Source organism: Orycteropus afer, unplaced genomic scaffold (genome assembly GCF_000298275.1).
Source record: "Orycteropus afer afer isolate SDZICR_OR568_19922 unplaced genomic scaffold, OryAfe1.0 scaffold00057, whole genome shotgun sequence".
Lineage (NCBI taxonomy): Eukaryota > Metazoa > Chordata > Mammalia > Tubulidentata > Orycteropodidae > Orycteropus > Orycteropus afer.
This window is the reverse complement of record NW_006921644.1, coordinates 13,313,642-13,324,595: the sequence shown is the minus strand read 5'-3', so window position 1 is coordinate 13,324,595 and position 10,954 is coordinate 13,313,642. Positions and strand designations below refer to the sequence as shown.

Genomic DNA, 10,954 nt, shown 5'->3' with positions numbered 1-10,954 from the left:
TACAGTGCCGTCCCACCATTCCACACCACGCTTCCTGCTCCTCAGTGCTGTCTGTGTAACCTGCCTTTGAGGGAAAGTAACAGATAACTGTTGAGAAGTAGCTTCAGATGTGTCTAAAATTCCTCCAATTTTGATCCTGGACAAAGTGGGAGAACAATGTGGAACAAAATTCAAGAATCATTAAAAAAAAAAAAAAAGGGAAGAGGTTTGCTGGTCTGATAGAGCCTGGTGGAACCCCTGAAACTATGGCCCCCAATTGCCCTCAGGTCTGGAATTGAACCTACTCCTGTGGCTTCCAGACAAACAAAAGATAGGCATGAGTTGAACATTTACATTAGGTAGATGCACTCCTTAGAGTGATCAATCATGGGAGAATAGAAGGGCTGTGTGTGCGCGGGGAGATAGCTTGGGGGGCAGGAATGCATGGGACGGAAGGACCACAGGGAAGAGGCAGCTATGGGGGGAGGGAAGTGGGAGGGGAGCTGTTGCATTATGGGAAATTGCAGTCAATGTCATAAGACAAAGTGTATGTGAACCACTGTATGGAAGATGGATTTGCTCTGTAAACTTTCACCCAAATCACAATAAAATTAAAAAAAAAAAAAATTGCTCAAATTCCACCCCAGCACCTTCAGATTAAGCTTTAATAGCGATCTTTATTGGCTAACAGTCACCTGGCCATGCCAGTAACTAGGGGAAAAAGAAAGAAAACTGTGAGGCGACTGGCCAGCTGGGATTTTGGAGGAGGTCTCATTTCTCAAAAGGGCTGAGTGTGCCACCCACTCGGGTGGAGCCCCCTTCCCAAAAACAACCTCCGTTCATCTACACTTCAACCTGTAGACAGGATTGCTGGAGCTGACCTCCATGAGCTCCCAGCCAACCCCACTTCTGCCAGGTGGAATGTGTGAATCAGGATCTGTGATTCGGGTCATGTCTGTCTGCCCCAACACCTCCAAATGCAATGTGAAGGGTCACATACTTGAACAATCCTAAAAACCCAGGCACATCCAAAGGAGGGGTTGCTATGAGTCAGGACCCACTCCACGGCAGTGAGTTTGGTTTGGTTTTACATAACAAAACTAAACTAACAACCACGCTTCTAACAGAATCTCCAAAATGACCATGTGGCAGACTATGGACCAATAGCCAATGACTGCTGCCATGGCAGCCAGCTGGGTGCCAACCTCACCTGACCAGGGCAACCAGCCTAGTCGCCTGGGTGAGGAACAGGGCCACCCACAGCCTTGCACCTGCACTACAAATGCACCCCAAGGGACAATCAAAGCGGGAAGGAATACCACATGGACTGGCCACCCGCCACCACCTCCCATGGAAATCAACCCAAACCTGGTGAACGTTGTCAGAACACACGAGTGTAGCCTCCACAGCCCCGTGTGTCCAGATGGCCTCTTTACCTTTTTTTGGAGCTGTTGGCTTTTCTGAGTCTGCACTTCTTCTGCTCCTCTTAAAGTATTTCTCAAATCCTTAGGGACAAAACAGGGAGGTTCCAGGACTTAAAGGCACAGATCACACTCTAAACTACCACCACATCCAATCCCCATCTTCCTGCCCAATGCCAGACACTAGCAGGGGTGAGTAGTACCAGTCTCCCACACCAAGCAGCTCCACTGGCCTTAGCCTACTCTGCGGGGCTCCAGAGAGAGTTCACGCTGTGAGCTGACTAGTCTGCACAGCTTCACCATTCTGCCTCCAAACACGAGCACAGTGCCCTCAGAGACAAAAGGTGTTCCATTCTTTCGGAAGCCCCACAGAGCAACTGCACTGAGACACCAGATCTGTGAGACGTGAAGAGGTGCTGCAGCCCAGAGCAGGGAAGCTTGTGTGCAGCCCAGCAATGACTTCAGAAGGGCCCCCCAGCAAGGGAGCCCCACCACTCCCGCAGCCTTCTGCTACTCGCCAAAGGGAAGAGCAGGTACCTTTGGGTGGTTGTGACCACAGCCACTGGGAGAACGACACCAGTCTTGCCCTCAGAGCCAGCTGCTGACAGCGGATTCCCTGGAGGCCCTGAAACAGGAGGGGGCGTTAGCGGCTTCTAAACATAATCCGTGTTTTCTCACCTGGAGACACGGGCTCCCAGAGGCAGGATGCAGGGTGAGGAATGTGCTCGCGACCTTTCTGTATCTGCTTCGTAGCCCATTAAAAATATGACCCAAACAGGATAAACTGGAACTACATTTCTTAACAGAAGCATATAAGGAATCTGTATAGTTACAGCCTATGGCAAAAAAAAAATCCATTTATTTCTCACCTGGAGGATTTTTGTTCACTGAAAATGTTAACAGCCTAAAAACAAACAGATTTTAGGACTAAAATCACACACACGTAAAGAACTAAAGGATGCATGATTCTCCTGTGACAGGCCAAGACAGGAATGTTCCCATCAGGACAAAGAAGGCAAACCCCTTCCCCCTTCCCAGACCTGTGTTTTCTCCACACACAAGAAGGGAACGCCAGCTCTTCCCATAGCGGTCAATGATCGATCACCTAACATCAGCTGAGGACGGGACTGTGGGCAATTTAGGGGCTCTGCTATCATAGGTCAAAGGCTGTCACAAGTCTTGCTGCAACAAGAACCATCACACAGAAAAGTAGTCAAAATCTAAGCACACTCTATAACCTATGTATTTGGAGCAGTGTCAATTATAGTCAATGAAATCCTGACAAAACCAAAGAATCTGGACCATTCCCAATATCTGACAGTAAGACTGGTCCGTGGTAAGGTGAATTCCGTGGGCTAACCACAGTAAATACTTTCTCCAATCCATCCATTCAAATGTCCCTATCAAAGGCCACTGTGGTATGAGAGGTACAGTAGGAGGATGGTATTAAAATCAGGAAGATACACCCATGGAAACGCTGAGAAGGCAACGCCAGCAGCTGTGGTCTCAATGCTGCCACGAGTGTACCACGGACAACATCGACCTGCTGTACCCATCCCCAGCACCCACAGAACGAAGGTCCCTGTGCAGACAGGAGGATGAAACCATGAAGGTGTGACAGGGGTGTTGCAGTAAGGACTTGGAACCCAAGGTGGGCTCTACAGGAAATCCAGATGAAGAAGAGAAGGTGGTGGTTGGTGGGCACTGGTCGGCACCTGTAGCCCATCCTAGAAAGTGGGTACCATCAACCCACGGCAAGGGCAGCACAGCAGGCGTTCAGACGGAAGGATGGTCTGGCATAAAACCGCTGCCAGGTGTCTGATGGAGTCCTGGTGTGCAACCTTCCAGGGATTCTCCAGGACCACCTCAGAGAGAGAGCAGTGCTGGTGGCTCCGTATCGATAGGGCTTCAGGCCTCCAACGCTTGACAAAGCATCCACTGCCTCTGTCTTCATTCTGCAGTTAGTACTTTGCTCATGTAGTTAGGGGACCCATCTACCCACCAGGAAAGAAACAGCCTGGCCTGAACATTAGGCCCAAAGTGTACCAGTAAGTTTAAAAGCCCAGACATGTATTCAAATGGACAAGCATTATATAAAGATGCTCAGCACCATTAACCATTGTTGTTGCTCACAGCAGCCACGGAAGACAGAGCAGAACTGCCCGTAAGGTTCCCGAGGCTGCAGTCCTCACAGGAAGACCCAGGGCTTCTCCTGTGGAGCCCCTGGATGAGTCTGAATCACTAGACCTGTGGGTTAGCAGCTAAGCACCTAACCAGTGTGCCACCGGGGCTCCTCCATTAGACATTTCTCATTGTTGTGTGCCATCAAGTGACAAGACTAGAACTGCCCCTGAAGGGTTTCTTAGGCTGTAATCTTTATGGGAGGAGCTCTGGTAGCATAATGCCTAAGGCACTTGACTGCTAACCAGAAGGCTGGCTGTTCAAATCCACGAGCCACTCCTCGGAAGGAAGGTTGGGAAGGTTGGGCAATCTACTTCCGTAGTGATACTGCTCGGAAACCCCAGGAGGGTTCACTATGAGTCAGGTCTGACTCGATAGCACATAACAACAACAACAACAATCTTTATGGGAGCAGTCTCAGGTCTCTTCTCCCACAGAGCCCCTGGGTGGGTCTGAACCACTGACTTTTGAGTGAGCAGCCTGTAACTTACCCACTGTGTCACCAGGGTTCCTTCCTTTTATTAACCATTAGGGAGATGCCAAGCAACACCACACCATCACATTAGAATGTCGATGATGTAACAAAGCTGAAAACAACAGTTGTTGGTGAGGTCGTGGAGAAACTGAAGCTCTCATCCACTGGTAGGAAAGTAAAAGGGTCCACGGCCAGCAGGGGAAACAGTGTGGGGCTTCCTCAGAAACATCAACAAAGCTACCCAGCAGTACCAATCCTACAGGCAAACCCAGGAGTGAAGCCAAGAACACAGGGACGCCACAATGTGGATGAACTGGGAAGCCATTACGTTCAGCAAAACAGGTCGGCTGCCAAAGGACAAACACGCTGTCTCATATACACGAAGTAGGCAAATATACCAAAACCAGAGATTATTGATGGTTACCAGGGCTGGAAGGGAGGGGAAAGGGTGTTTCTGCCTGGAAGGCACTGGGTTTACACTAACGGTGGTAGAATAGTTTAGAGAAGGACAAGGATAATAAGACACCACATGAGAAACATCATCAGGTCCTGCTCCTCACTTTCCAGTTGCCCTGCTCTGCCTCCCATTCCTCCCTAATGGCAGAACCAGCTCCTGGGCTACATCCTTGCTCCTGTACTGCCTGCCCCGTCCCTTTACATGGCACGTAAACTCCACTAGGTCGGAGACAGTGCAGGCAGCTCACTGGATGACAAATGACAACACAGAAGCCTCCATAACCTAAGTGTCCCTGGAAGATGGCTGGCTGCTGAGGGACTTACACTTTTCAACTACAACACAGACCACTACAGTCCCTCAGCCAGCAAACCACAAAGTGCCCTTGCCTTTGCTGTCCACCATTATCTCCCACCTGATGGAAATTATCAAACAATATTAATATCATATGTAAGTAAAATCTTGCTGAAGATAATTCAAAAATGTCTGCAGTATTTTATTGACAGAAACTTCCAGAAATGCAACCTGGATTCAAAAGAGGATGTGGAACGATGGATATCATTGCCGATGTCAGGTAGATCTTGGCTGAAAAAAAGAACACCAGAAAGATGTCTACCTGTGTTTTATTGACTATGCAACAGCATTCGATTATGTGGATCATGAGAAATTATGGGTAAGTTTGAGAAGAATGGGAATTCCAGAACATTTGATTGTGCTCATCAGGAACCTGTACATAGATCAGGAGGCTGTCATTTGAACAGAACAAGGAGATACTGCATGGTTTAAAATCAGAAAGGGAGTGCGTCGGGGCTGTATCCTTTCATCATACTTATTCAATCTATACGCTGAGCAAATAATATGAGAAGCCAGATTGTATGAAGAAGAACATGGCATCAGGATTGGAGGAAGACTCATTAACAACCTAAAATATGCAGATGACACAACTTTGCTTGCAGAAAGTGAGGATGACTTGAAGCACTTACTGATAAAGATTAAGGACTTCAGTCTGCAGTATGGATTACATCTCAGCATAAAGAAAATGAAAATCCTCACAAGTGGACCAATAAGCAGCATCACAATAAATGGAAAAAAGACTTCATATTACTTGATTCCACAATCAACACCAATGGAAGCAGCAGTCAAGACATCAGACAACGTATTGCATTGGGCAAATCTGCTACAAAAGACCTCTTTCAAAGTGCTGAAGAACAAAGATGTCTCTTTGAAGACTAAGGTGTGCCTAACCCAAGACATGGTATTTTTAATTGCCTCATATGCGTGTGAGAGCTGGACAATGAATAAGGAAGACTGAAGAAGAGTCAATGCTTTTGAGTTGTGGTGCTGGCGAAGAATACAAAAAGTACCATGGACTCCCAAAAGAATGAACAAATGTGTCCTGGAAGAAGTACAGCTAGAATGCTCCTCGGAAGGGAGAATGGCCAGACTTCATCTCACCTACTTTGGTCATGTTGCCAGAAGGGATCATTCCTTGGAGAATGGTACCATGCTTGGTAAAGGGGAACGTCAATGAAAAAGGGGAAGGCCCTCAACAAGATGGACTGATACAGTGGCTGCAACGATGGGCTCAGGTATGGTAAGGATTGTGAGGCTGGGGTAGAACCAGGCAGTGTTTTTTTCTGTTGTGCACAGGGTCACTGTGAGTCAGAGCCAATTTGGCACCTAACAACAAGAGCAGCAGGAGATTCTCAACATAAATTTGTCTAATTAATGAGAGAAGGATGAAGGACCGAGCCTGAGGCAGAAGTCAAAGATCACCCAACAAGCTCTGTTTGTAAATAAAAACATGGTCCCTAAAGTTCAGAATTTCACAACCAACCGGTGCTACACCAGCCTAGGATACACTCAGTAAATGACTGACCTTCAACATGTGTTAACAAGCATGACAGCCCTCAGCCCATGAGATAGGGCACTGATTCCACATATTGCTGGAAACAACTTAAAACTAATGTATGTCTGTCTGCACTATCTCCCAAAACTAAGAGATAAAAAGGAAGGAGTTCACTGCTGAAGACAGATGTTGTTGTTAAGTGCCATCGAGTCATTTCCGACTCGTAGCAACCCTATGCACAGCAGAACGAAACCACCCGGTCCTGAGCCAACTCCATGATTCTCGCTACACTTGAGCCCATCACCGCCGCCACCGTGTCAATCCACCTCATTGAGGGCCTTCCCCTCTTTCGTCGACCCTCCGCCTTACCAAGCATGACATCCTTCTCCAGGGAATGGTCCCTTCTAACAACATGACCGAAGTAGGTGAGACGAAGTCTGGCCATTCTCACCTCCAAGGAGCATTCTGGCTGCCCTTCCTCCAGGACAGATCTGTTAGCTCATTTAGCAGTCCATGGTACTTTCAGCATTCTTTGCCAACACCACAGCTTAAAAGCACCAACTCTTCTTCGGTCTTCCTTATTCATTATCCGGCTCTCACATGCATACGAGGCAACTAAAAATACCACGGCCTGTGTCAGGCACACCTTAGTCCTCAAGGAGACATCTTTGCTCTTCAGCACTTAAAAGAGGTCCTTTGCAGCCGATTTGCCCAGTGCTATACATCATCTGATATCCTGACTGCTGCTTCCACTGGCGTTGATTATACAACCAAGCAATGTGAAGTCTCTGACAATTTCAATTTTTTATCCATTTATCGTGATGCTGCTTACAGGATCAGTTGTGACGATTTGTTTTCTTTATATTGAGATGTACTCTATACTGCAGACTGTATTCTTCAATCTTCATCAGCAAGTACTTCAAGTCATCCTCACTTTCAGCAAGCAAAGTTGTGTCGTCAGCGTTATCACAGGTTATTAATGATTCTTCCTCCAATCCTGATGCCATGTTCTTCTTCATACAGTCCAGCTGAAGACAGAACAGAATAAATCCATGGGATCCTTCTTACCTTGGTACTACCTGAAGACAACTGTACTTCCCTGGGAATAAAACTTAAACGTTTTGCATTACCCACTGCTCTCAAGTCAATTCCAACTCACAGCAACCCTACAGGACAGAGTAGAACTGTCCCACAGGGCTTCCAAGGCTGTAGAGACTGAGCCACTGGAGCTGGACAGACCTGAAATGCAAGACCAGGGAACTACTGACAGGACCTGCCTCCAGGACGGGTGTAAGACTTACTTGAAATATTGTTGTTGCTGTTATGTGCTGTGGAGTCAGATCCGACTCACAGCGACCCCTCCTTGGGTTTCCGAGGCAGTATCACTGTGGAAGCAGACTGCCCAAGCTTCCTTCTGAGGAGCAGCTGGTGGGTTTGAACAGCCAGCCTTCTGGTTAGCAGTTAAGTGCCTTAGGTACTGCGCTACCAGAGCTCCCATGAAAAAGCCTAAAGAAAGCCCGCAGCACATACGCCCTCGAGCAATATGTCAATTAGAGAAGTGAATGGGGAAACCAATGTATGTCCGTCGAATAAAGAAAGCCTAACAGTTCACAAACTCGCACGTCCATTATTCTCTGCTTCCTAAGCAACCCCGTGAGGTACATGTCACAGGTTCTATCACAGCCGAGCCCCTGAGCTCGCAGTCGCAGCGAGTTGCCCGAGATGACCTGGTGGGTCGGCGGTGGAGATGGACACAAAAGCAAATCACTCAACGTCTGGCTATTTGGTGACAGGTGCTCTTACTCAGTTTACGCGTGAAGTGGGCAGTGTGCCAGGGACCCGGGAGGGAACAGGAATTTGGATAGAGGGGGAGAGAGTGGGGCCGCGCATCCGACAGGGAAGCAGCCAGACTCAGCTGCCGGTTCCTACCGGCGCCGGTGAGGCGGGGCCGCTCAGACCCGGAATGGAGCCGCCCCCCGGCTCCCCGCGCCAGCGGGCGCACCGCGATGGCGTCACCGCCGCGTCAAGCGCAACCAGTGCCCGCCTCCAGCGTCCGGAACCGGCAGACAGCGCCCCCTGCTCACCTGCCGGGTGGTGCCGAGGGCTCTCACGCCCGTCCCGGCAGTCTTGCCGCCTCCTGAGACACCACAGCATCGCCACAGCACTGAGAGCGGCCCGGCCACCGCCCGACTGCTACCCGCAGCCACCAGACGGTGCGACATCCCCCACCCCCGACTTCACGCCGCTCGGGCGCACGCAAAAGCCGCGCCCAAGAGGTTATAGGCGCCAGAGATCCTACACATGCGCGTGGGGTCAAACTCGACGACTCGGGGACCTCTCTTTAGGTGCCTATTTCACTGCCTGATTTACTGAGGGTTTAAACATGAGCGCCGCCTTGTCCTATCTAGATATTTGACAGCAGAAAACCCAGCGACTGATTCGGACTTGGCGCTAAAGCTTGGGACACCCAGCTCCTGTGTACTTCTTAAAAGTCGGGCATAGCCAAGGGCGCCTATTTCCAGCGTCCTCCAAGGGAAGCGGCCCACAAGACTGAGCACCTCCCCTCTGCCCCGCCTCCGAGCCGTCGCCGCTACCGGCGTTCCTTGTTATGGGTATCCGGTCTAAGATGTTGGTCCGATATAGTTGATGCGCAGAGGAACTGACACCGTATGTGTTATACTGCATTTTACGCCCCTTAACGGATTGCTTCTCGGAAGCCACAGAAACCCACTCCGGTTTTGATAGCCCTGCAGCGCCCGGGTCCGTGAAGTTGGACGTCAGAGGCCCACGCTGCTGCCTGTGTCTGGCGAGTGTGGCTGGGCAGGCCCTTGGTGCCCCCTCCCACGTCAGCAGGGACAAAGTCCACCGCCTCCCTGATCTTTCCCGGATTCTGTCGGGGTGGCCACAGGCCTTCCTGCCCCCTGAGACTGCAGTACTTCTGTTACATTTCGGAGGCAAACATGCCTGGGAAAAGGCCTTTAAATGCAGCCATCATCCCAAGTGCCAAAAGGGAACGGAAGGCGATTACCCTGGACATCAAGCTAGAAGTGCTAAGGCGTTTCGAAGTGGGTGAGAAGCTCAGCCAGATCGCAAAGGCTCTGGGCCTCGCAGTCTCCACAGTGGCGACCATCCGAGATAATAAAGAAAAAATCAAAGCGAGTTCTCAAGTAACTACGCCCTTGAGAGCCTCTCGGCTGACTCGCCACCGGAGTGCAGTGATGGAGAACATGGAGCGGCTGTTGAGCGTGTGGCTGGAAGACCAGAGTCAGCGGAACGTGCCCATGAGTGTCTCCGCCATTCAGGAGAAGGCTAAGAGCTTGTTTGATGACTTGCAGCGCCAACAGGGCGAAAGCTCTCAAACGGAAAAGTTTAGTGCAAGTAAAGGGTGGTTTGTGAGGTTCAAGGAACGCCATTGTTTACCCCACTTCAAGGTGAACAGCACTTCTCCCGGCAGCAATGCGGACACATATCCGGATGTGCTGAAAAGCCTCATCGAAGAAGGTGAGTACACCTCCCGGCAAGTTTTTAATGTAGATGAGACCGGGCTTTATTGGAAGAGGATGCCCGAAGGAATGTTTATTTCCGTGGAGGAGAAAGCTGAGCCAGGCTTTAAATCATCCAAAGATCGCCTGATGCTGCTTCTTGGCGGCAATGCGGCGGGGGACTTCAAGTTGAAGCCCCTGCTGGTATACCGCTCCGAAGACCCCGAGGCTCTGAAAGGGTACTCGAAGCCCAACCTGCCTGTGATTTGGCGCTCAAACAAAAAGGCTTGGGCCACCAGGGCCATTTTTCATGAATGGTTCACATACTTTTTTTGCCCTGCTGTTGAAAAATACTGTGCTCAAAATAACCTCACCAACAAGGCATTGCTCATCCTAGACAGCGCACCCTGCCACCCAGTGAATCTCAGCGATCTGTCTGACAATGTCAGAGTGGAGTATCTTCAAGACAGTACAGCTGACTCCATGCAGCCCATGGGACAAGGCGTGGCCTCCATTTTCAAAGCTCATTACCTGAGAAGGATTTTTGAGCACATCCTGGAAGCAACCGATGGGGAGGATAAGGCTACAATCAGGGAGTTTTGGAGGAACTATGACATTGTGGATGCTGTAGACAACATTGCAGTAGCTTGGGAGGAGCTGAAACCAGCGACAATGAACAGTGTGTGGAAGAAGATTTGGCCCGAGTGTGTTCACTTCCAGAGTTTTTCCCAAACAGATAACATTGCATGGCTTCAACGAAACATCATGGCCCTTGCCAAGAATGTGGCCTTTGAAGAGGTTGTAGAAGCAGACGTGGGCCGGTTACTGCAGTCTCATGAAGAAGACCTCTCTAATGAAGAGCTGATGCAGCTGGAACGGGAACGGGCAGTGGGAGAGGGAGAGAATGAAGATGCTCCCCCTGCCCTGCGCCAGCTGACCACAGAAGCTTTGTCAGTGGCCTTCTCACATTTTGAGGCTGGATTACAGATTCTGACGAGTAACAGCCCTGATGAGGAATGGAAATTCAAAGTTTCAAGAGCAATCAATGATGCAATAAACTGTTATAGGGAACTATACAATGAGAAGAAGCGGCGTTCCAAGCAGCTGTCTTAG

The 10,954-nt window shown here is 49.6% G+C and overlaps 2 protein-coding genes across 2 annotated transcripts in view; one reads left to right on the top strand and one right to left on the bottom strand.

The window, feature by feature from the left end:
* The window catches only part of LOC103195587 (AFG3-like protein 1), a 27,067-nt gene extending 18,486 nt beyond the window's left edge, over nucleotides 1-8,581 (bottom strand). The window contains exons 1-3 of the mRNA XM_042780734.1: nucleotides 8,444-8,581; nucleotides 1,938-2,025; nucleotides 1,416-1,484 (exon numbers count right to left, since the gene is read on the bottom strand). Of these exons, the coding sequence (XP_042636668.1) occupies nucleotides 1,416-1,484; nucleotides 1,938-2,025; nucleotides 8,444-8,581 (295 nt within the window). The remainder of the gene's footprint in view (nucleotides 1-1,415; nucleotides 1,485-1,937; nucleotides 2,026-8,443) is intronic.
* Nucleotides 8,582-9,319: 738 nt separating this feature from the next.
* On the top strand, nucleotides 9,320-10,954 carry LOC103195646 (CENPB DNA-binding domain-containing protein 1). The gene has a single exon (XM_007939245.1). It carries the CDS (start codon nucleotides 9,320-9,322, stop codon nucleotides 10,952-10,954), a length of 1,635 nt encoding a protein of 544 aa, XP_007937436.1.